At 35.9% G+C, this 25,413-nt stretch overlaps 1 protein-coding gene and 2 long non-coding RNA genes across 5 annotated transcripts; 2 read left to right on the top strand and 1 right to left on the bottom strand.

The window, feature by feature from the left end:
* Nucleotides 1-923: 923 nt before the first annotated feature.
* Nucleotides 924-7,405, top strand: LOC141380775 (uncharacterized). Its single transcript, XR_012399573.1, has 2 exons — nt 924-2,505; nt 3,638-7,405. It is a non-coding gene; the product is annotated as an uncharacterized lncRNA (long non-coding RNA).
* Nucleotides 2,300-25,126, bottom strand: fam234a (family with sequence similarity 234 member A). Of its 2 annotated transcripts, XR_012399572.1 has the most exons (14): nt 25,050-25,126; nt 20,644-20,914; nt 20,434-20,541; nt 18,340-18,522; nt 16,332-16,477; nt 16,099-16,231; nt 15,198-15,330; nt 12,955-13,095; nt 12,787-12,868; nt 10,558-10,698; nt 9,879-9,972; nt 7,700-8,210; nt 3,639-7,638; nt 2,300-2,515 (listed from the first exon to the last, which is right to left on the bottom strand). XR_012399572.1 is itself a non-coding variant. In XM_001336732.9 (12 exons), exons 2-12 carry the CDS (start codon nt 20,891-20,893, stop codon nt 7,981-7,983), a joined length of 1,641 nt encoding a protein of 546 aa, XP_001336768.2. In that variant the 5' UTR covers nt 20,894-20,914; nt 25,050-25,126; the 3' UTR covers nt 2,300-7,980. The 2 variants fall into 2 exon arrangements, 1 of the variants encoding a protein (XP_001336768.2); XM_001336732.9 differs by having other exon boundaries at nt 2,300-8,210.
* Nucleotides 15,263-21,295, top strand: LOC101885409 (uncharacterized). Of its 2 annotated transcripts, none has more exons than XR_223086.6 (4): nt 15,263-15,355; nt 16,075-16,281; nt 16,400-16,537; nt 20,428-21,295. It is a non-coding gene; the product is annotated as an uncharacterized lncRNA (long non-coding RNA). The 2 variants fall into 2 exon arrangements; XR_012399574.1 differs by having other exon boundaries at nt 16,055-16,281; nt 20,428-20,561.
* Nucleotides 25,127-25,413: the final 287 nt, after the last annotated feature.

The raw sequence follows: 25,413 nt of genomic DNA on the forward strand, positions 1-25,413 counted from the left end.
TAGTAAATATTCTGTGACAGTAATTTTCCTGGTATCAGTACGTCACTATTCATTTTTCTGACAACTTATTACTTTTACTCATATCAGTTTTATGCAAATTTCCGTATTTTCTACTTATTCCTTTCGTTATAATGTGTTTGTTGGCACAATCTATATTATTTCTTGTATTTTCTTTGCCTTTTTGATGCAATCTTCAGCTTTTTGAGAAGCATTGCTGGACAACACTGCAGAGTGATGTTGCTTAGCTGCTTTCTTGCTAAAATAAAGACATCAAAATGATAAAAGTGAGGTTTTTGTATAAATGTATAAGATGTGTGGTCTAGTCATTAGTGTGAAACTAAAACAGGCAGTAATGGATATGTTTTTACATACACATACACATGTGAGGCCGTACTTTATTACGTTTACATGTGTACAAAAGTGTAGTCAGTACTTCAACTTTTACCAGAGTCTTTTTAAACATGAGGATCTACACCTGTCCAACTGCTTGTTAATGCAAATTTGTAATCAGCCAATCACATGGCAGCGCGCCAATGCATTTAGGCATGTCGACATGGTCAAGACGATCTGCTGCAGGGCAAAGAGAGCATCAGAATGGGGAAGAAAGGAGATTTAAGTGACTTTGAACGTGGCATGGTTGTTGCTGCCAGACGGGCTGCTCTGAGTATTAACACGTCCAACCTTGAGGCGGATGGGCTACAGCAGCAGAAGAGCACACTGGGTGCCGCTCCTGTCAGCTAAGAACAGGAAACTGAGGCTACAATTCACACAGGCTCACCAAAACTGGACAATAGGAGATTGGAGAAACGTTGCCTGCTCTGATGAGTCTCCATTTCTGCTGACACATTCAGATGGTCGGGTCAGAATTAGGCATCAACAACATGAAAGCATGGATCCATCCTGCCTTGTATCAGCGGTTCAGGCTGGTGGTGGTGGTGTAATGGTGTGGGGGAGATTTTCTTGGCACACTTTGGGTCCTTTAGAACCAATTGAGCATCATGTCAACGCCACAGCCTACCTGAGTATTGCTGCTGACCATGTCCATCCCTTTATGACCACAGCGTACTCATCTTCTGATGGCTACTTCCAGCAGGATAACACCATGTCATAAAGCGTGAATCATCTCAGACTGGTTTCTTGAACATGACGATGAGTTCACTGTACTCAAATGGCCTCCACAGTCACCAGAGCTCAATCCAATAGAGCACCTTTGGGATGTTGTGGAACAGGAGATTCAGCAACTGTGATGCTATCATGTCAATATGGAGCAAAATCTCGGAGAAATATTTCCCGTATCTTGTTGACTCTCTGCCATGAAGGATTAAGGCAGTTCTGAAGGCAAAAGGGGTCCAACCCGGTACTAGTAAGGTGTACCTAATAAAGTGGCCGGTAAGTGTATACTTCTAGGTGAGTAAAGAAAGTATGTTTGTACTTTTGCCATCTCCATTAAAACGCGCGATGCTCGTGTTTCTCTTCGAGATGCGTTTAATAGACTGACGCTTACGTTAATCAGATTCAATTAAACGTGTCGCTAATCTTCCCAGGCGCTGATAAACGGACACCAGAACGTTTTGATTAGGGTTTTCAATACTTTTTGTTTCTTAAAAACAACTAAAGGCGCACAAAACACTGTAGATCTGATTGTGTGTCCCGCCGTGAACCTCATGTGCAGTGACCGGAATTTGACTGACGCCAGGCGCGCGCACTGACACTAGAGCGCGTGGCATATATTGTACTGTACGTCACGTGACACGCAAAGCATGCTTGTTGTGTACACGTCAGCTTTGCGAGTTACTTTTTATTTAATAATTATCAAATGACAAAATAAATTACATATTAATTCACAACCATTTTCATCCATATTTATTTGTTTTATTATTATTTATTTTATTATTATGCATTCAAACATGATTAGACTCGAGGTCCAAATCTTAAAAAAAAAAAACTACATTTTCGCAAACTTTTATAATTAAAACTCATAATAATAAAATATAGTAAAAATTCTCAAAGTATCATTATGGGCAGCATTTAGCATGTCTTCGGCATAGCATTTAGCATTATTAAACATTGTTGATACTATTTCTAATATGTGTAATGGTATATGGTGATTCATATGACTTCTTATTATAAGAAGAAATTAATGAAAGTCTCTCTGAAAAGGGAAAACATACTAGCGAAAGATTTGCTCATGAATAATTAGTAGACCTAATAAATATTCATGAGCTCCACCCGGATCAATGGCGCAAACTGTGCCTTAAACATGACCGTCCTGCACTAAATAATCAAACAGAAGCAGCGCTGTATAACACACTCAGTTTATTGCGATCAAAAGAACATCCTCACACCTGATCTACAGGTTTACACACAAGAAAATAAACACATGATGAATTGCAAACAGAGCATCATGCGGGTTTAGTGGAGACTCCAGCTGTGTATAGCGCACAGTGCTGTGGGCAGATTTCACCACTGTAAACTAAAGGTAAGAATCTGCTCGATCAGTAAAATGCCCACAACACTGCAGACAGACCTGTGCGTGCATGTATGTATGTATGTATGTATGTATGTATGTGTGTGTGTGCGTGTGTGCATATGTATCTGTGCATCTATGTGTATGTCTCTGTGTGTGTGTGTATTTGTGTATCTGTGTGTATATATGTGCGGGTTTGTGCGCTTCTGGTTGTGTATGTCACTGTGAGTGTGTATGTGTGTCACTTTGTGTGTGTGTGTGTGTGTATGTATTTGTGTATCTGTGTGTATATATGTGCGGGTTTGTGCACTTGTGTGTGTGTGTATGTCACTGTGAGTGTGTATGTGTGTCACTTTGTGTGTATGTATTTGTGTATCTGTGTGTATATATGTGTGGGTTTTTGCGCTTCTGTGTGTGTATGTCACTGTGAGTGTGTATGTGTGTCACTTTGTGTGTGTGTGTGTATTTGTGTATCTGTGTGTATATATGTGCAGGTTTGTGCGCTTCTGTGTGTGTATGTAACTGTAAGTGTGTATGTGTGTCACTTTGTGTGTGTGTGTGTGTATTTGTGTATCTGTGTGTATATATGTGCGGGTTTGTGCACTTCTGTGTGTGTGTGTGTCACACACTCTCTGTGTATGTGTGTCACTTTGTGTGTGTGTGTGTGTGTATGTATTTGTTTGTCTGTGTCTCTGTGTGCGTGTGTATCTGTGTGTATATATATGTGCGGGTTTGTGCGCTTCTGTGCATTTCTATGTGTGCGTCTCTGTGTATGTGTCACTTTGTGTGTATCTTTGTATTTGTGTGTGTGTATTGCCCTGTCTCTGTGCGTGTATTTGTGTGTAGGTCAATATGTGTTTGTGTATCTTTGTAACAGTGTGTGTATGTATTTGTGCGTGTCTCTGTGTATCTCTCTATGCGTGTGTCTGTGTGTATCTGTGCTTGTCTGTGTGGGCGCGCTTCTGTGTGTCTATGTCACTTTGTGTATCTATGTGTGTCTGTATTTGTGTGTGTGTGTGTGTGTGTGTGTGAATGTACAGTATATGGGTTTCTGTGTGCATTTGTGTTTGTATAGACGTGTGTGTGTGTGTGTATATCTCTGTGTGTCTGTACGTCTGTCCGTATGTGTGTGTGTGTGTATTTGTGTGTCTGTGTTGCTCATAATAACAGCATCAGTAGTGATTTTGAAGTCCTTTTAAGGCACTCAGATGTACAGCAGTGTGTGATGTCCAGAGAATATAGTAAACAGGTCAGCGGAGCATCTCAGCAGCATGAAACAGCACAACACAACACACACACTTCATTAAGACAGATGCAGGAAACCATTAATCAATCAGACACACACACTCTCCATGCTAACAAACAAACAAACAAACAAACCCCTGTGATGCAGGAGTGATGCAGCACTGCAAAAACAAAAAATAAATCCATTCAGCACTTCTCTTTCCAACAGTGTTGTGTTGAGTGTGTAAAACGCAATACACACTCCATTATAGTGTTCCTCAAAGCATCACTCTTAAAGGGACAGTACACCCAAAAATGAACACTGCCTCATCATTTACTCTCCAGCATGGGATTTTAAACATATAGGAGTGTATGTCATCTGTTGAACACAAAAGCAGATATTTTGAAGAATGCTGGTTGCTGGCATCAATTGACTTTCATAGTAGGAAGAAATTACTATGGAAGTCAATGGGTGCCAGCTACTAGTGTTTAAATAAATAACTTCTGTTGTGTTCGACAGATTATTAAACCTATTTGAGTTTATTTTTGTGAGTAAACGATGACATGTTTAATTCTTTTGTAGGTGAACTGGCCCTTTAATTACAAAAACTAGAGAGGCAGAACAATAAAAACAGCTTTAAACTCAAATCTCATGTCATATTTCACACCACAATAAGAAAATAAGGCTCTTTTGTTTGTCATGTAAGCTACTTTCCAGCTAGATTCTTTGGATTGTATGAGATTCACCTTTACATGAAATCCCCTGATAAATATAATATTAATAGACCTATTTATATGTGTTAAATCTGAAATGATTCACAGGTGATTGTCATACAGTAATGCAGCATGACCCAAAGGATTATATCAATAAACATACTTAAATTTGAAGAGATAGCTCACCCAAAACTAAATATTCTGTCAGTGTTTACTCATCCTCCACTTGTTTCTTCTGAGGAGCACAAAAGAAGATATTTTGAAGAATGTTTAAGGGAAATAACAGCTATTGTTTTCTTTTGTTCCTGTTATTATTGTCAATGGCTGCTTTTTTCCCCCAAACATTCTTCGAAATATCTTCCTTTGTGTTCGACAGAAGAACAATATACATGAGTTTAGTACCACCTAAGGGTAATTTCAATTTTGGGTGCACTGTCCCTTTAAATGTGGATGATTTGACTCTGTGTCTTGGGTTTCATTCTGTAGTGCAGATTTAACCAAGACTAGATCAGAAAAACTGATATTATATAAAAGAAGAGCTTTGGTTTGGTTTAAAAGAGCGAGGTTTTACACAAAGCCACAGTTTTCAGGCCTTTGTGTTGAATATTAAAGTGTTAGTTCACTCAGAAGTGAAAATTCTGTCAGTGTTTAAACATACTCCACTTGTTTCCTCTGAGGAACACAAAAGAAGGTATTTTGAAGAATGTTAGGGGGAAATCAGCCATTGACTTCAATAGTATTTTTCTGGTCAATAGCTGCCTTTTTCTAAACATTCTTCCAAATAACTTATTTTGTTTAACAGAAGAGCAATATACAGAGGCTTTCAACAATATACATATGTATAAGTACATAATAAGCGCTTGAGGGCGAGTAATGAGGAGGAAATATTCATTTTTGGGAGCACTATCACTTTAAATGTGTAGTAGGGATCGCAAAACTCTAATGATGCGACTGAAAAGTGACTTGGGTTTCATTCTGTAGTGCAGCTTTAACCAGGACTAGATCAGAATAACTGATATAATATTAAAATAAGAGCTTTGGTTTGGTTTGAAAGAGCGAGACTAAAACGTTTTAAACAAAGCCACAGTTTTCTGCCCTTTGTGTTGAATATTGGAGTTGAATATTAAAGTGTTAGTCCACCCAAAAGTGACAATTCTGTCAGTGTTTACTCATCCTTCACTTGTTTCTTCTGAGGGACACAAAAGAAGATATTTTGAAGAATGTTTGGAGGAAAAAAAACGCCATTGACTTTAATAGTATTTTCTATAATATAATGTCAATGGCTGCCTTTTTTTGAGCCATTCTTCGAAATATCTTCATTTGTGTTCAACAGAAGAACAATATACATGAGTTTGCATAAGTATTCAACAATAAACATAAGAACCACTTCAGGATGAGTAATGATGAGGAAATCTTCATTACTGGGTGCACTGTCCCTTTAAATGTGTAGTACAGATAGCACAACTCTGATGATTTGACTCAGATAGTATCTTGGGTTTCATTCTGTAGTGCAGCTTTAACCAAGACCAGAACAGAAAAAAACTGATATAATATTAAAAGAGCTTTGGTTTGGTTTGAAAGAGCTAGGCAAAAAGTTTTAACCACACAGTTGTCTGGCCTTTTGTTGAATATTAAAGTGTTAGTGGAAAATTCTGTTATTAATGACTCTCTCTCATTTTCTAAGAGCTTCATTCATCTTGGAAACACAAATCAAGACATTATAGATGAAATCGGAGACCTCCATAAACAGCAATAATCCGGACTCAACATGCGCAATATACTGACATTGAGGAGGAGAGACCGTTGCATTAATGCATCATGTTTATTTTATGTGCACACAAAAGTTCTCGCAGCTTGAGATGTTATTTCGATTAACCCACTGAAGGCACATGGACAATTTTGAGGGTGTTACTTTGGTATTTTTCTGGAAAGTTGATCAATCAGGACTGTTGATGTAAATGGAGGATGAGGGAGCTCTCGAATTAAATCTGAAATATCTTAATTTGTGTTTTAAAGCCGAAAAGCGTCACTGAGCATGCATAGCTAAGAGGGTATACATGACCATGCACAATATACTGACACTGAGGAGAAGAAACTGTTGCATAAAGTCGTCATTTTTATTTTATGTGCACAAAAGTATTCTCGAAGCTTGAGATATTACTCCGACTGAACCACCGAAGGCACATGGACTATTTTGAGGATGTTTTTTGGTAGTTTTCTGGAAATTTAATCGAGTCATTGAATGTCAGTGGAGGATGAGGGAGCTCTCGAATTTGATCAAGATGATCTCAATTTGTGTTTCAAAGACAAACTAAAGTCTCTGGGTGCAGATATCCAAGAGATTATACACATATGCGCAATATACTGACACTGAGGAGATAAACTGTTGCATGAAGTCGTCATTTTTATTTTATGTGCACACTAGAGTATTCTCATAGCTTGATATAATATTCCGACTGAAGGCACATGGACAATTTTGAGGATATTTTTTGGTGTTTTTCTGGAAATTTGATCGGGTCATTGAATGTTGATGTAAGTGGAGGATGAGGGAGCTCTCGAATTTAATGAAAATAATCTCAATTTGTGTTTCAAAGACAAACGAAAGTCTCAGGCTGCAGATATCCAAGACGGTGTACACGAATATGCGCAATATACTGACACTGAGGAGGAGAAACTGTTGCATAAAGTCGTCATTTTTATTTTATGTGCGCACTAGAGTATTCTTGTAGCTTGAGATATTATTCTGACTCAACCACTGAAGGCACATGGAGAATTTTGAGGATGTTTTTCGTTATTTTTCAAGAACAAGTCGGGACTGTTGATGTAAATGTAGGGTGAAGGATCTCTCAGATTTAATCTGAAATATCTTAACATGTGTTTTAAAGACGAAGGAAAGTCTCTGAATGCTGATATCCAAAAGGGTATACATGAACATGCGCAATATACTGACACTGAGGAGGAGAAACTGTTGCATAAAGTCGTTAAGTTTTTTTTTTTGTGCACACAGAAGTATTCTTGTGGCTTGAGATATTACTCCGACTGAACCACTAAAGGCACATGGACAATTTTGAGGACGTTTATTGGTATTTTTCTGGAAATTTGGTCAGGAATATTGCGGTCTATAGAGGATAATATCTAAAATATCTTAATTTGTGTTTTGACATAAGTCTCAGGGTGCAGATATCCAAGACTGTATACACGAACATGCGCAATATACTGACACTGAGGAGAAACTGTTGCATAAAGTGGTCATATTTATTTTATGTGTGCTCTAGAGTATTCTTGTAGCTTGACCAATTCTTCGGAGTGAACCACTGAAGGCACATGGAGAATTTTGAGGATGGTTTTTCGTTATTTTTTTGCAAATTTGATCTAGTCTGGACTGTTCATGTGAATGGAGGATGAGGGAGCTCTCGGACTTGATAAAAAAAAAAAATCTCAATTTGTGGTTTGAAGACAAACAGAGGGAGTTTGAAACATGAATAATTAATAACAGAATTTTCATTTCTTTGTGTGAACTAACGTTTAATCTCTGTGTGTGTGTGTGTGTGTGTGTGTGTGTGTGTGTGTGTTTATCACTGTATTTCACTGAAGCGCAGCCTGTGAAACGCTTCCCTCACGGAGTCCTCTGCATCCTGAGAGATCAGTTCATCCGCTGTTACTCCATAAACTTCACTCTCCTCCACGTCTTTCTTGATCTTCCTCTTGGTCAGAATCACCGGCTCACTGTCGTCTGTGTGTCGCCGTCCGTCTGGTCCTGTCAGGACGAGGTAAGAAGCATGTCGACCTCGCTCCAACAGCGTCGCTAAAAACATCGCAGAGACATTAAGGTGATTAGATTTAATAACCAAAATAAAGCACTAAACTAATTTAGATATGATACTGATACTAATTTTGCTATGGCATCTACAGTGCTCAGCTTAAGTGAGTACATCCCCTATTGAAAATGAATATTTGTGTCCATTTCTCAGTGAATATAGATGACAATTGTTGGTGCATTTAGCCCTTGTGTGCTGTTAGCAGGGCCGGAGTGGGACTCCTTTTTAGCTCTGGAGTTTCAAGCCTTAGACCGGCCCACCTCATTCGACAACTGACTATATTAAAATAACGTCAATTCCAATTCAGTTTCTAATGACACTAACGCGTCTTTTTCAAGGACACAGCTGCTTTAGAACTTCAAATGTTTTTCATAAATATGAGAACATTAATTCTTTATAGATGTCCAGTCCTTTGTAACGGTCGTCACACACAAAAAAAATATGAACACCTACATAAGTAACCCAAACAGTATTTAATGTCTTAACACTGAAAATAACGCTTAACGCTGTTAAGCACTGCAATGTTTTCTGCTGCTATTGAGGTCCATACTTTTTTTACCCTACTATTTTTCTCCCCTTTTTACATTTTTGATCAAGTTATGTCAGATTTATTAATGTAGTGAATCATCTGATTTTCATTGAGCAGGTGTAATATTCATTAATATTCATTAATATTCACTAAGGTGCCGCTGTTTGAGGTGGAATGGGGTGCAGCCCGCAGGTTAATGATGATCATCATTAACCTGCAGGCTGCATTTTGCTCACGGGGCTGCGAGAAAATAAATAAAAAGAGCAGAGCTGCGGCAAAATAATGAATAAAAAGAGTGAGGCTATGGTAAAATAAATAAATAAATGAAAAAAGTGTGACTGCTGAGAGTGCGAGCAGCTAAATCAAAACTGCCAACGCAGTTGCCAACAAATCTTATTTTAACACATATTTTGGAAAAAAGCATTGACATTTTTTTAAACTCAATACGCTCTGGGCAAATTGACTCCCTTTTCGTTATGTTGGGGGCTGTTTTTGCCCCATTGACTTCCATCATAATGACATTTCTTGATTGCAAAGTCTTGACAGCATTTAATCATGCACTCTTTACTGTTGCTGGTTTCACCTGTTGGAAAGAGGTGAATTACTGTTGATTATCAGCTGCAGTGCAAAAAAAAAAGCTTAGTTTCTAGCCTTTATATGGAGTATAGTGTGTGCAGAAATGATTTTGCACAGGCCTATCTAAAGGGTTAATGCTGCCAACTGATGATCGACAGTAAAAATGGCTAATTGTACCTCTTTCCGACAGGTAAAACCAGCAACAATCAAGAGTGCATGATTATACGCTGTCAAGACTTTGCAATCAAAAAATGTGATTATAATGGAAGTCAATGGGGCAAAAACAGCCCCAAACATAACCAAAGGGGAGTCAATTTGAACAATATACAAGAGCTAAACTAAATATCCATTATATCCATTAAATAAGAGTTTGGTCACTTATAGAAAGACAATGAATTAATATTTAAACCAGTTAATGCAACAACAAAAATACAAAGTTAAACTAAATCTCATATATTTTGATGTTTGATGAGTGTTTATGTGGTCATGTGTCACACACACACACACACACAGTTTTAAATGTCTTAGTGATGCTGAAAGTAGCAGATACCCTTAAAAGAGACGATATTCTGTGAGGATTTCCTCCTTTCAAGCAGCAGTTTTGAATATCGAGGATGTAGCAGGAATGACGACTGCATCTGACTCTGCAAATCAACAACAAACACACACATTACTGTTTTATTTCAGCAGCTGTGTGTTTGTGTGTCCATATGTGGCTTGTGCACATGTGCATTTATTTGTGTGTGTGTGTTTGGTCTTTTGTGTGTATTTGCATGTGTTTGTGCATGTGTATTTGTTTATGTGCATGTTTGTGTGTGTGTTTATGTACATGTGTGCTTGTATGTGTGTGTCTGTTTATGTGTAATTGTTCGTTTATGTGCAAGAGTTTGTTTGCGTGTGTGTGTGTTTATGTGCTTGTGTGTTTATTTGTGTGTTTGCATGTTTTTTTGTATTGCTATGCGTTTGTTTATGTGTGTGTGGGTGTGTGTGTATATGTGTGTGTGCACATGTTTGTTTGTGTTTGTTCAAGTGAATGTGTGTGTGTGTGTGAGTTTGTTTGTTTGTGTGCATGTTTGTTTGTGTTTGTTCAAGTGAATGTGTGTGTGTGTGTGTGTGTGTGTGTGTGAGTTTGTTTGATTGTGTGCGTGTTTGTTTGTGTTTGTTCAAGTGTGTGTGTGTGTGTGTGTGTGTGTGTGTGTGTGTGTGTGTGTGTGTGTGTGTGTTCTTACGGTCTGGTTAGTCTGTCCCCAGAGCATGAACACTGAGTATGTGTTGAGTGTGAGGACAGAAGCTGGCCGAGGACTCGGAGGCCAGAACAACAGACTGACTTCCCACAGGACGACTCCAGAGTGTCCACTGAGCACCATCACCTAAACACACACACACAGCAGTCTTACAGCTACAGACAAAATTATTCACTTTCCTGTACAATTTATTTTCTTTTTTTAAATATTTCCCAAATGAAGTTTAACAGATTCAGGAAATGTTCACAGTATGTCTGATAATATTTTTTCTTCTGGAGAAAGTCTTTTTAGTTTTATTTTGGCTAGAATAAAAGCAGTTTTTAATTGTTTTAAAGCCATTTTCAGGTTAATATTATTAGCTCCTTTAAGCTATATTTGTGTTGGATAGTCAGAACAAACAATCATTATACAATGACTAATTACCCTAACTTTACCCTGATAAACCTAGTTAAGCCTTTAAAAGTCACTTTAAGCTGAATACTAGTGTCTTGAAGAATATCTAGTCTAATAGTATGCGCTGTCATCATGGCAAAGAGAAAAGAAATCAGTTATAAAACTATTCCTTTTAAACAGCACTTGGGAAATATTTGAAACATGATCTTACAGGAGAGCGAGTAATCTTGCCCAGTCAAAGGTTTGCTCCCATAAATGCATTTATTTCATTTTAAAAGACATTAGTAATATCATGATTACATGATTTAAAATATCAGTTTTCTGTTATTTTAAATAGTCATTTGTTCCTTTTTATTTGAGATTTAAAGCTGAATTTTCAGTATTGTTTACTCCAGTGTCACATGATACTTTAATGAGATGATTTGATGATCAACAAACATTTCTTTTAAGGATTTAAAAACTTTTGTTTATTATAGCTATTAGTGCTGAGGTAAAGATTGATCGCATGAAAAAAAAAAAGAGTTTTTTTTGACAACATGTGCCTAATAAATATATATATATATAAATATATATATATATATATATATATATATATATATATATATATATATATATATATATATATATATATATATATATATATATATATATATATACACACACACATAAAATTAATGATACATGCATACATACATAAAAATAACTTTTATTTTGCGAAGATGTTTAAATTTCTATATGATTTCTTTTATAAACATATATGTTCTATATGAAATATGCATTACCTAAAAAAAAGTCCTGTCACCTATCCAAGTTTAGGAATAACAAATAATAACTTTATAATAAGGCCTCTAGATTTTGCTTATTTGAGCACAATAAAATCTGATCATGCCTTGATTATTAATGATTTGATTAGGACAGTAAGATCTGACTCTGCTTAGACTAAAGTGTCATCACTGAACAGAAATAATGTCCAGTATAGAATATAAAGTCCTGCTGCAGTGGAGACAGAATGAATATTGTGTCTGACTCCATCATGAGCTTGGAGGACTGCATCCATACATCTCTGACATGACTCAAATCACTGATTAATAAAGTCATCTGGAATGGTGAAGAAAGCGTTCCTGCAGGACTCCCAGAGTTTATCAAGACTCTTTGTGTTCATCTTCAACGCCTCCTCCTTCATCTTACCCCAGACATGCTCAATAATGTTCATGTCTGGTGACTGGGCTGACCAATCCTGGAGCAGCTTGACCTTCTTTGCTTTCAGGAGCTTTGATGTGGAGGCTGAAGCATGAGGAGCGCTATCCTGCTGGAGAATCTGCCCTCTCCTGTGGTTTGTAATGTAATGGGCAGCACAAATGTCTTGATACCTCAGGATGTTGATGTTGCAGATCTCTCGCACGCCCCCATACTGAATCTAACCCCAAACCATGATGTTTCCCCTCACCAAACTTGACTGATTTCTGAGAGATTCTTGGCTCTATGTGGGTTCCAGTAGGTCTTCTGCAGTATTATTGATGATTGGGATGCAGATCAACAGATGATTCATCAGAGAAATCCACCTTCTGACACTTTTCCAAATGATCAACTAGAAGTGAAGTTATTATTTGCTGCTCTTACAACCGAGATCAACGACAAGACTTTTGTCAGGTAGTATAAGCATGCATGTGTATTTATGTAAACATAATAAATATAAACCCATATATAATGTCAAAACAAACCTTTTATTTTGGCAGGGATTGACCATCTTTGCCCGACGCTAATATATATTTTACTGTGTTATGAATTATCACTATCAGTTAAAGCAGTTTATACACTCACTCTTTTGGTTTGATTGCCAGCGTCCTCCTCTATCATTATGTCTGGGATCCCATCTTTGTCAAACTGTCCAAACGTCGGCTCACTAGAAAAACATTGACATCAGCATCAGCATCAGCACATCAACATCTCCCTGTGTTCTGAGTGTGTGTTCTGGATTGTTTCTTGTACCTGAGCAGAGTGCTGGTGTTGGTGGTCCAGGCGGTCTTCAGCTTGTCGGTTTGCAGCAGTGAAACACTGGAGTCCGTCTGGATGAGCAGTGATGGAGGATTACTGCCCTGAACAGCCAACACACGCTTCAGAAAACCAGACCTAGCAGAGGATACAGGGTCAGACTTCAACAATTTAAGCTGCATGTATGCAACTTACATATTTGCATTCATGTACATACTTAATCACATTACACTAGGGCTGGGCAATATGGTGAAAACGCAATCTCGATCATTGTTTTCCATATTGAACGATAATGATATTTATTTTGATGTGAGTTGTTAATGCTTCCAGATGTAAGAGTAACCCAACAATGACTGAATCCACAAAAATTAGAGCGTCCATTAGATGACATAACATTTGCGGTGGCTGAAAATTCAGTACATCTCTAACATCAACACACTTTTAGATTCCCATTGTTGCACATTTCTGCAGTGTGATTGGCTCGTAGAGCAATATAAAGTACAAAATAGGCAGAGCTTATCATTATTATTGACATCAATTACATTGCGATTCAATATAATATCAGTTATCAGCCCAGCTCTACATTACACCACATGATATTTGTTATATTCTATAAGTATATTATATTTTAGCATTGAATAAAAAGGACATTTTGGTATAGTATAACAATAAAATTTGGCATGTTTGCCCTTAGCCCAACGTTAATTTACTCTCATTTACTGTCTTAAATGTAATTTACTCTTAAATGTAAATCTTAAATTTGTATTTACTTTCATTTAAAAGGGTGTAGAGTTTCCATTTTATGCAAAAGGATTTATATATATTAAACTTTATTAGTGCTGGGCAAAAAGTAATCATGATTAATCACATCCAAAATAAACAATTGTTAATATATATATATATATATATATATATATATATATATATATATATATATATATATATAGCCAACGCACGCCTCCCACCAGTGCCGATATACAGCCATATCGCACTGCTACTCATGTGATATTGCTCATATATATATATATATATATATATATATATATATATATATATATATATATATATATATATATATATATATATATATATATATATATATATTTATACATATATACGAGCAATATCACATGAGTAGCAGTGCGATATGGCTGTATATCGGCACTGGTGGGAGGCGTGCGTTGGCAGTTTATACAACAGTTTGACGGCATAATTGTGTATATAAAAACAAAATCAAACATGGAGAGTCTCAAAAACCCTTCTGTATGAGGAACTACTTTCTTCCGCCTTGTATTCAAATCATAAGCTGACAGTTAAACAGCTGAGCGTGCATCTTTTAAACTCTAGACCTGTAATGTCTGCTTTTGCTGGCTGTATGTGGGCGGAATAATACACAAAGGGTAAAGAGGCTGTACGGGTGCTGATATTACTTAAATATATCACGGCTATCAGCCAATCAGATTTGAGAACCAGACAGAACTGTTGTATATAAAAAAATATTTAAAAAATATATAATAATAATAATAATAATAATTATATATATATATACACACACACATACATACAGAAATTTAGATTAATATATTTTAATAAAATGAAATTATGATATATTATCTTATTAATATATTTTAGATATATTAATATTATATAATAAATTTACTATTTAAATATAAACATTTTATTAAATACATGCATTTCTTCTTTTTTTAAATATTTCCACAATTTATGTTTGACATAGATAATTTTTTTCAGCACATTTCTAATCAAAATAGTTTTAATAACTCATCTCTAATAACTGATTTATTTTATCTTTGTCATGATGACAGTAAATAAAATTTGACTAGATATTGTTCAAGACACTCCTATCAGGCCCAAAGTGGCATTTAAAGGTTTAACTAGGTTAATTAGGTTAACTCGGCAGGTTAGGGTAAATAGGCAAGTTATAAAAATAAACAGGGGGGCTAATAATTCTGACATTTTGGATGTAAATAATCTTTGCCAGCACTACATTTTATTTAACAAGTTAATAATTATTACCTATTCAATAACACAAATTATTATGGAAGCAAAACAACGACATTTTCAAGCAATTTCTATCCATAAGTAAATGCTTTCAAACCTTGAAAGCGCTAGATTAAAAGGCATTTTTAATTACGTCCTGCACCCGTACGAACACTGCTGATTATATAATGATGATAGTTGAACATAAAGTGCATGAGGTTTGCCATCAATGGTATTACTGATAGAGTGAGATGAATCCAGTGTGAATGTCTGACAGTTCCTCCCAGCTTTTCTCTTTCTTCAGTGCAGACTCGAAACCAGGCTTAGCCAGAGCTGCCAGACGTCCCAGACTGACCGCATAAAGCCCAGAGTCTATGAATTCAGAGAGATATTAAAGGTAAAGTTCACAAAAACTTAATAATTATCATCATTTATATATCATTCACATGATCCAAACCTGTCTGTCAGTTTCTTTCTTCTGTTAAACACAAAGGAAGAATGTTGGAGAAAACAGCCATTAATTCCATAGTATTTTCTGCTCCTACTATGGATGCCAGTGGCTGCTTCTTTTCCCCAGCATTCTTCTAAGTATCTTGTTCTATGTTCAACAGCAGAAATAAATGCATAACATATTCCCTTTGAATGGTTATATCTTCTAAACGCTAATTGTGCTGTTTTCGCTTTAAATGCAAATGAGATTGTGCTCTTTTCAAAAGAGGGCGGAGCTACAAACGCCTGTGTGTCAGCATAGCGGCAGATTCAAAACAAATGTCACTGTTCATTTGCGTTTCATCTAAAATTCCACATTTATAATCCTCTCAGTCGCTGACATTATCTTCAGCAGCTCCACTCTAAAGCCAGACGGCTGCTTCTCACTCAGGGCTGCTGTCTATGCTAATGAGCGAGAGATGGTCACTAGTGGGCGGGGCTTTCCCCCTCTGATGACATGTACAAAGGGAGAATGTCAATCAAAATCTTTCCGCAGACTGTTTTTATCAAGTCTGATAATAATAAAATAGAATTAATTATTTTGAGCATTAGAGGCTGCTTATTTTCACACACTGCTGACAAACAACTGTGTTTAACCCCCTCATAGAAGTGATTTTTCCATGATAGCTCCCCTTTAAATCCGCAACACACCTGTGAGTAACAGCAGATATGAAGCGCCGCTGGCCGTCTTGAAGTGCAGGTGAGCGAATACACCGTTCACGTCAACATTGACCCTGGAGCCGAGCTGATCACCAGATTTCCCAGAGAAAAACACCAGTTCAGTCTAAAGGAGGGAGGAGATCACAGTGAATCTTCAGCGTTAGTGAGCTTTAGGTTGGTATTGTGTGTGTGTGTGTGTGTGTGTGTGTGTGTGTGTGTCGTACCGGTGTGGGAGTGAATGAAAGAGCATCTGGATTGTATGAAAGCACAGCAAAGTCTTCTTTTCCATCAGAGTTGAGATCCGGGACGCTGATCAGCGGGAGATTTCCATGCATCAAAGTCGAACGCGAATGCTGCCACATGATCTGACCTGATGGAGAGGCAACGGGAACATTTGGATGAAATACTGTCGCGTTATATTCAGTGCTGGGTAAGTAAATTTAAGTGATTATAAAATTAAAATAACTTTAATTATTTATCTGGAAGTAGTTTAACTGTTGTGTACTCATCAAACTAGACTCTCAAACAAAAAGCCCTAGACTCCCCTTTGGTTATGTTGGGGGCTGTTTTTGCCCCATTGACTGCCATTGTAATTATATCTTGATTGTTGCTTGTTGGGAAGAGGTGAAATTAGTCATTTTTACTACTGATCATATTCCCAGAGATGGGTTGCGGCTGGAAGGGCATCCGCTGCATAAAAACTTGCTGGATAAGTTGGCGGTTCATTCCGCTGTGGCGACCCCAAATTAATAAAGGGACTAAGCCGACCAGAAAATTTATATATATATATATATATATATATATATATATATATATATATATATATATATGCTGTCAAGGCTTTGCAATCAAAAAATGTCATGATAATTGAAGTCAATGGGACACATACAGCCACCAGCATAACAAAAGGGGAGTCAATTTTGCCCAGAGTGTTGATTTTTCATCCCAAAATATGTGTCATAATAAGATTTGTCACCAAAAATCATTCCATTTGCTGAAACAGAGAAAGTTGTGGCCAAATTAAGACTCAAAATCAGATGAAAAACATCCCCAACAGCACACAAGGATTAATAACTCATATTGTTATTTAATTATTTGACTCAATACTACATATAATACCTAACAAGACATGCAAGTTGCAGTAAAGGTTACTTTAACAAGTATAATAACAAATATAGTTAGTTTATTATTAGTCTAATTATCTGCATTTACCGGACTTCTGATCAGATTACAGCTATGATTATAATGCATTATTATTAGACATTAACTACAAATTTACTGATGTTAACTATTAGGGCCTTACTGCTGTGTTAATGTTTAAAATAGAGGAAACACATCCAAAATAAAAGTTTGCTTGTGAATAGTTATTATGCATCTATAAATACACACATGCAGGCATATATCTAATAAAATGCTTATTTATATTTAGCTATAACACGTGTGTTGTTAATTATATATACACATATACACATCTATTCAAAAATCTTTGGATATTTTAGGATGTACTACATAAACATAATAAATAAATATATAATACACAAACATACCTGTATAGTATGTCAAAACAAACTTTTGTTTTGGATGCAATCTTTGCCCACCATGAGTATAAAACCTTATAAATAGCCACAGAATTTTAAACTCATATTTCAGCAAACAGCAGGCCACATTTGATCTATTAAGCCAACCATTTGGCTTTGTTGTAAACACCACTGCAAATACATGTGATTATTCTAAAAAAGCACTCAAAAAGTTTAAAATAATAAATAACTACACTGAAATGCTTTTCTTACTTATATTTTTGTCATGTTTCTAATCCAAATATCTAAACTCAGAGAGTTTTTCCTTAAAACAATCAAAACTATTTCATGTCAAAGATTATTTAGCTTGTTTTAAGGAAAAAACTCACTTAATTTTAACATATTATTTCTTAAAACAAGACAATATCTTTTGCTTGTCTAGAAAATGTTTCTTGATTTAAGATTGTTTAGATATTTGGATTAGAAACAAGCCAAAAAATAAATCAAAGAAAAGCACTGAATTCACTATGTTTTAAAGTGCCCACGATATCAAAATTGTACATGTTCATTACCACATTATATTGAGTTAATAATTATCGGCATATGTCTGTTGTGTTCTTTAATATTATGCAAATATTAAAGACCACAACAGTGTGGAGAAGGCATATGTTGATATTCATATATGTCCACATTGGTGTGTAATTAAATCCTGTACCAGTCTTTTTGTCGACTGCCGTGAGATTGTCTGCATGAGCAACCAGGCATCCGCTCCCTTTGTGTCCGAGTCCCTTCACGCCGCACTCCACCCAGTCAAACTCAGCAGATAAAGCTCGTTTCCAGAGTGATTTTCCATTCGTACCGTCAACAGCCGTTAACACCAGACACGGAACTGATAAATCTAAAAACAAAACATCAGTTCAAGCAGCATAACACACAGCCTTGATATATATACTAGACAGCCTTGAGTCTCCTATTAAGAGTTAAGAGTCGTGAACTCCTGGCTTAATTATAAACATCTCATTTTGTTTCCAACACCTTAAGCTATAAAGTCATGTTGCTTTTCACTATGAAGGCGTGCAAGTAACATTGTAAACCATGTAAACATTAGGTCTCCGGAAGAAACTGTGATGTAAACAAATGAAAAAAACCATCCATAAAGCAACACTGTTGTGTCATTGGATTAAATGTGCCCTATGGGATGTTGATCGATGGACCCTTATCTTTCAAAATAAATCATGAATGTGTATGTGTCTTGATATTATGATGATAAATGTATGTACTCCACTTCTACTAAGGGTGTTTTCACATCTGTAGTTCGCTTCATTTGGTCTGGACCAAGGGAAATAAATGAGACATTGTTGCATTTTCTGCCGTCTTTGGGTCATTTTCACACCACACTGCTGGCTTTAGTCCAAACCAGTTAAAACAAACCAAAGTGCAGTCATCTGACAAAATCCACATCTCTTATTGGCCAGATGTTGTTGAACATAGGTCCTAAACTGCTTACTGATTGGTCAGAATTCACGTGCAGGAAAATGCCAATGAACTCCCGCAGGTAAACAAAACCGGCAGACACAAAATGTTGCTTTTACTCTGGAGCAGAGGTGTCAAACTCAATTCCTGGAGGGCCGAAGCCCTGCACAGTTTAGTTCCAACCCTGCTCCAACACACTTACCTGTAGGTTTCAAACAAGCCTGAAGGACTCAATTAGTTCGATCAGGTGTGCTTAATTAGCGTTGGAACTAAACTGTGCAGAGCTGCGGCCCTTTTGGAACTGAGTTTGACACCTGTGCTCTGGAGGGACGACTGCGCTGGCTGATTGTATCCCTGCTTTAGACAAACTATACATTTTGAGAAGGAAGCGCAGCCGTGGCTGGAAAACAGTGTTTAATGCATCACTCGTCACTTCAGGAGGAGGCGTGAATTAATTTAGCTAAACTGCGACATGCTCATCTTGCGGAAATATTACCAATGATCCATCAGGTAATGTTTTCCCTCTCTCTCTCTCTCTCTCTCTGTTGGTAAAGCGCTGTCAATAAATATTTTTCCTCTATATACCATAATGCACAGCGCATCAGCCTACAGCAGCTAGATTAGTCCAAGAGGTGCAGTACTTTTTGCAATTGGACCTGTTTTAGTTCAGATCATATTCTCACCACAAACGAACCGCTTCAGGGTAAATTTGAAAGCGTACCGAGACCACCTCTTCAAGCAGGTCTCGGTACGCTTATTTGGTCTGCTTTTGGTGCGCACTCGAGAACGATTGCTGCATTCACACCTGCCCAAACCAACCGCACCAAAAGGGGAAACGAACTCTAGTGCGATTTAATCGAACTAAATAAGGCAGGTGTGAATGCACCCCAAGTGTGTTCTAATGTTTAATCCTTACACACATTTAGAGGGTTGTAGATTTAGATTGATGTATAGTTTGTTAAGATTACTTGTTTTTTATGTGATCTATTCATCGACGCTGACCTGTTTGTGAATCTTTTTTTTTCTGTCAAACACAAAAGAAGATATTTTGAAAAATGTTGGTGGTAGTTGGCACCCATTGACTTCCATAGTAGAAAAAAAAAACACTATGGAATTTAATGGGCGCCATCAACCTGTGCAACCTGTATTCTTCTAAATATGCTCTTCTGTGTTCAACAGAAGAAAGAATACACATGAGAGAGCATAAATGATGAGGTAGTTTTCATTTTGGAGTGACCTATCCCTTTAATTAATATCATTATTTAATAGATGTGTCTGTTTTCAGTCAACAAGCTGGATTGAGTGTTTGTGTCTGTGTGTGTGTTTCTAGGTTTACCTGCATTCAAACATGTGTTACGGCTGGCATCAGCATCTCTGTAGATGAAGAACACATCTAACACCTTGTCTTCATTGGCATCCTCAACAGCCAGGAAATCAAACGTGGCTAAAACAGAGAAATATTCAGTAAGGAATGGATGAAAGTTGCTAATAATTCTGACTTCAACCGTATGAGCTCTGTACTGCTGTGTTTTTCCACATCAGTCACCTGCGTCAGGTACTGTGCGGTTCCATGTGGACACATATTGAGGCCGTACGGGGCAGGGGAGGATGAATGAAAAGGCGAAGATGACTGCCAGACACAGGAAGATGGAGAGCAGGAACGCTGCTGTTCTCCAGCCGGTCAGATGAGACAGACCCAGCTTTCCTGCGCAGCTCTTCTCCTTAGTCACGCCCCCTTCTGCCTCTCCGTCCTTTAGTGGCTCCGCCTCCCCGCCACGCCCTGATTCGTCTGTCATCTCAGAAGAGTCTCCACACCACTGCAGCACACACAGGTAACATATAAGCACATCATACTCAACATTCATGAGTATAACTTGCTTTTGTTTTGCTTGATTTGATCATGTTTCAAGATTTTACTTAAAATGTAAAGCGCTTTATAAATAAAACGTATAATAACTATGAGTATAATTGTAAACATGTCAATTGTAAGCTAAGGATCTTGTCTTTTGCTTTGAAATATTTATAGTTTTTTTTAAAGATAGTGTAATTAAATATAACATGGACAATTATGCTGTGACACTTGTTGTTTCAAGTAAAATTTATTTTCTTTGCTTAATTTTATCATGTTTCTTTTGGAGATCTTTTGAGATTTTACTAAAGTGTAAAGTGCTTTATAAATAAAATGTGTTATTATTATTATTTTTCTTTATTTATTTATTATTATTATTATTAAAAGGGAAATGATTGAATGATTTATAATTGTAAGTATAATTGTAAAACTGTCTAGCTTCAGCTTATGGTTCTTGTGTTTGTTGCTGTGAAATCTAAATCTGAAAGATAACATAAACAAATATATTTCTAATAAAATATTTCAAAATGAACCAGATTGTAGATATATCATTTTTAGATTTCTTTTTAATCAATATGATGCAGTGCTATCGATAAACACTTATTTGTTCATCTCTGTCATCAAAGTACACTTTTAAAAAGTTTGCTGACTTAATTTTTTAGTTGAATCAAATTAACTTTTCTAGTCATCTAAACTTACATCACACACACTGACTAAATATTTAAAGTTAAACTTTGCATACCTTAAATACGATTTTTACTATGCTTTTGGGGATGTTTTCATCCAATTAGGGCTGATTTTGAGTCTTAAATTGGCCACAACCTTTACTGTGTTTCAGCAAATGGGATGATTTCTGGTGGTAAATCTTATTTTGACTCTTATTTTGGAAAAAATGCATCAAATTTTTATAAATAAATAATTATAAATTTTTAATATTTTATATTTGTTCATTAGGATAAACCCCTTGAGATGTACCATCTCATTTTCAAGGGGGTCCCACAATTAATCACAGTCACATAATAACAACAACACAAGAAGACAAAACATAATGTACACAACATGCAAAAAACATGACATAACATAAAAAAATAATTAAATAAATGAATAAAATAAGTAAATCAAAATAAAGTAAAATTAAAAAATTAAAAGTAGATGGGAGGAGGGGGGGGTGGAGTAGTATACATACACACATACGTATATATACATAGAAAAACTATATACAGATCAGTAAATCTGTCACCAAATAAATAATAACATCCTCAGGAAAAACAGGTAAAATCCAAAGTAAAATAGGACTACAAAGTCTGCTTAAGGACCTGAAATGATGTGGTGGATCGAATGTTTGCAGGTAAGTTATTCCAATCTGTTGGACCCTTAAACATAAAAGCTCTTTTGCCCATAGATTTTTTACAAACTCTATACAGTCTGTGCAAATTGACTACCCTTTCGTTATGTTGGGGGCTGTTTTTGCCCCATTGACTTCCATTATAATCACACTTTTTATATTCCAAATATAGTCCTGTTTTACTATTATAAAATATGTTTTCCATTGCATTACAAGCTCTCCAATTCTTTTTTTTTCTTTTACTTTTCAGTCATTAAAAAGAAAGTAGCAAAACAAATTCAGACATTTAAGTAATTTGTTGAGCTTTACCAGATTAATCAGGTTAATTTGTATTTTGGGTTTCTTTAGAAAATTTAGCTAAATATTTCTACTTGCTTACTAATAAATCCCAAAACAACAAACATATAATTTAAAATGTAATGTACTACAACAACTTCATGATCATGTAATTTAAAACACCTGCTTAATGCAACTCTTCTTCCTCAGACGCTGAGCTAAAACTAAATATTGAGTACTCAACTGAAATCTTTTTGCACTCTTTTTGTCTCATAAATAAGCAGTTTTACATATTTTGTGATTCTTTTTTTTTATTCTTCCCCATTTATTTCTGCTTTTGAATTGCATTATGGGATCTTGATCTTTCTTCCTACCACTTTAAACCTTGAAAAGTTTGAAAAAGTGACTTTTCTGAACATGTTTAATAGTTTGCAGTGCTATATTGTCTGAGTTGGTGTTGTATATTACGCTACAAACACTTTGTAATAAACTGGCGGTACATTTTCTGTTATTATTTCTCTAGATAATATAATGTATAAGAAATAATAATATTTCAAACTTCGAAAATGTCAATAGAAGTCACTTTGCTAAACATCAAAAGTCGACAGAGCAGAGATCAACATCTCATAATGCAATTCACAACCGCAAATAAACTCTTGTGAATCACGAAATACAAAATACAGTTAATGAACAGATATTTTTACAGTGTACTGTACTTAATCCTGGTATAGTTTTTATTTAATCACTGTTTCCAAAGGCAGATTTAGATCACAGATCCTCCAAAATGGCATTTGAGATATCAATCTGAGTATGTAAAGCACCTTAACAAGTATATTCAAAGGTAAAGTTCACTGCCATACTCAAGTAAATAAAGGAAGGGTAACTAATTCTTCCCAGATCCCTCCTCCTCCTCCTACCTGAAATCAACCCTGCGCGTTCAGCAACAGCAGCCCTGATTGATAACCATCAGCACATTACAGTATGCATCAATCTAAACACAGACACACACAATAAAACCTGCTTCTTTTCTCGTCCAGAGTGTTCTGCGAGCTGCTTCCAAACAAAAAACACAGCAACAAAAAACCTCAGTCATGCAGCGGTAGAACAAGAAGAGCCCGCGGCCAAATACAGCTCTCTCTGGAAACTGCTATACACTGTAAAGATAGCTGTTAATTAACAGTTTCCATGTTTAGTGTTTTCTGTTTATTTCCGGTTGTAAATTGCATTATGGGATGTTGATTTCTCCTCTGTCGACTTTTAATGTTGAACATTAAACTCTACAGTTTAACAAAGTGACTTTTATTGATATTTTGGTAGTTTGTAATAATATATTGTGTAAGAAATATCTAGAGAAATAAGTCAGAAATAACAGAAATGTGCTGGCAGTTAATTACAAGGTTTTTGTGTCGTAATCTACAACAACAACCTAGATAATCGCCTTTTTTAAACTTTTCAAGGTTAAAAGTTGTTGGAAGAAAGATTAAGATCCCATAATGCAATTCAAAAGCAGAATTAAACAGGCAAAAATAAAAAAAAACATGGAAAAAATATGGAAAACTGCTCATTTATGGATATTTTTTGCAATGTATATATTGCACAAACTCACACCAAAACAACAACAATATAATTTCATGCTTTTTAAATATATAAAATCATTAATGAGGCAAAAAGTTGGTTTTATATTCATAAATTCAGACTTTATCCCAAATAAAAGAATTTCAGAAAGATATTATTTGCGAATTCCAGCACTTACTGAAACCACAATGCATTTAACTACTTTACTGTTATTAGTTTGTATTTTAAAATATTGTATCACAGTATTTTTTAAACAGAAATACAGTAAAGTATTTATTTTCACAATAAAATACTGCAATTCAGCATTTTTAGGCTTGAAATGTAACTTAGCTATTTAAGCTGTGAATATTTCAACTAAAAATATTTCACACACACGTTCATACTAAAATTCAATACTTCATATTCACCTTCCAAAAACAAACTTTTAATTTCAAATACCTCTGCCATTACATTTATTCCATACAATGACTATCAATATACAAAACTGTTCACAGTCAGTTAAAAAATAAGACGGAATACTCCAAGTATTGTGATAAACAATATGGAGACTGTGTCAGAAGCTGTCACTGAACTGAAATAAAATAATAATACATTGTTTATGTGTGTGTAATGTTTATATTAGAACATAACTCACATCGTAAGCCTGTTGCATTGAATAACATTAACCGAGTAAAGCTTATTTAAGAGAGAAAAACTCTTTTTACATCTATGAACTAAACAACAGATACAGTTTTAAAATCAGAGGGAGACGAAAATCACGATTATGTTTAGTTTTAGGTTGAAAGTTTACAGTCTCTTCAAGGTTAAACATTATCTGTAATTAGCCGGTTTTACATTTTGACACTGATGTAATACGTTAAATAGCGACGATTTTAGAAAAACACACTTTTGTCGGATCTAAACAAACCTGGTGAATGACAGACAGATCCTTCTCCTTTTCACAGTAATGGAAACGAGACTTCCGCGAACGGCAACTCGACCGGGACAAAACGCGATTGTGTTTTCTTAATATAGTCTAAAATGATGATCTCCGTTTCCCAGGGATGGCTTGCAGCTGGAAGGACATCCGCTGCGTAAAAAATATGCTGGATAATTTGGCGGTGTAGCGACCCCAGAATGATAAAGGGACTAAGCCGAAAAGAAAACGAATGAATGAATGAATGAATGAATGAATGAATATCTCAGTATGTGATGTGGAATTATCTACCATTCTGGCAAATCTTACTAAGTTTGTACATTACACTGTCATACAATAATATGTTATTTTTGTC

The sequence above is a fragment of the Danio rerio genome, chromosome 24 (genome assembly GCF_049306965.1).
Source record: "Danio rerio strain Tuebingen ecotype United States chromosome 24, GRCz12tu, whole genome shotgun sequence".
NCBI lineage: Eukaryota > Metazoa > Chordata > Actinopteri > Cypriniformes > Danionidae > Danio > Danio rerio.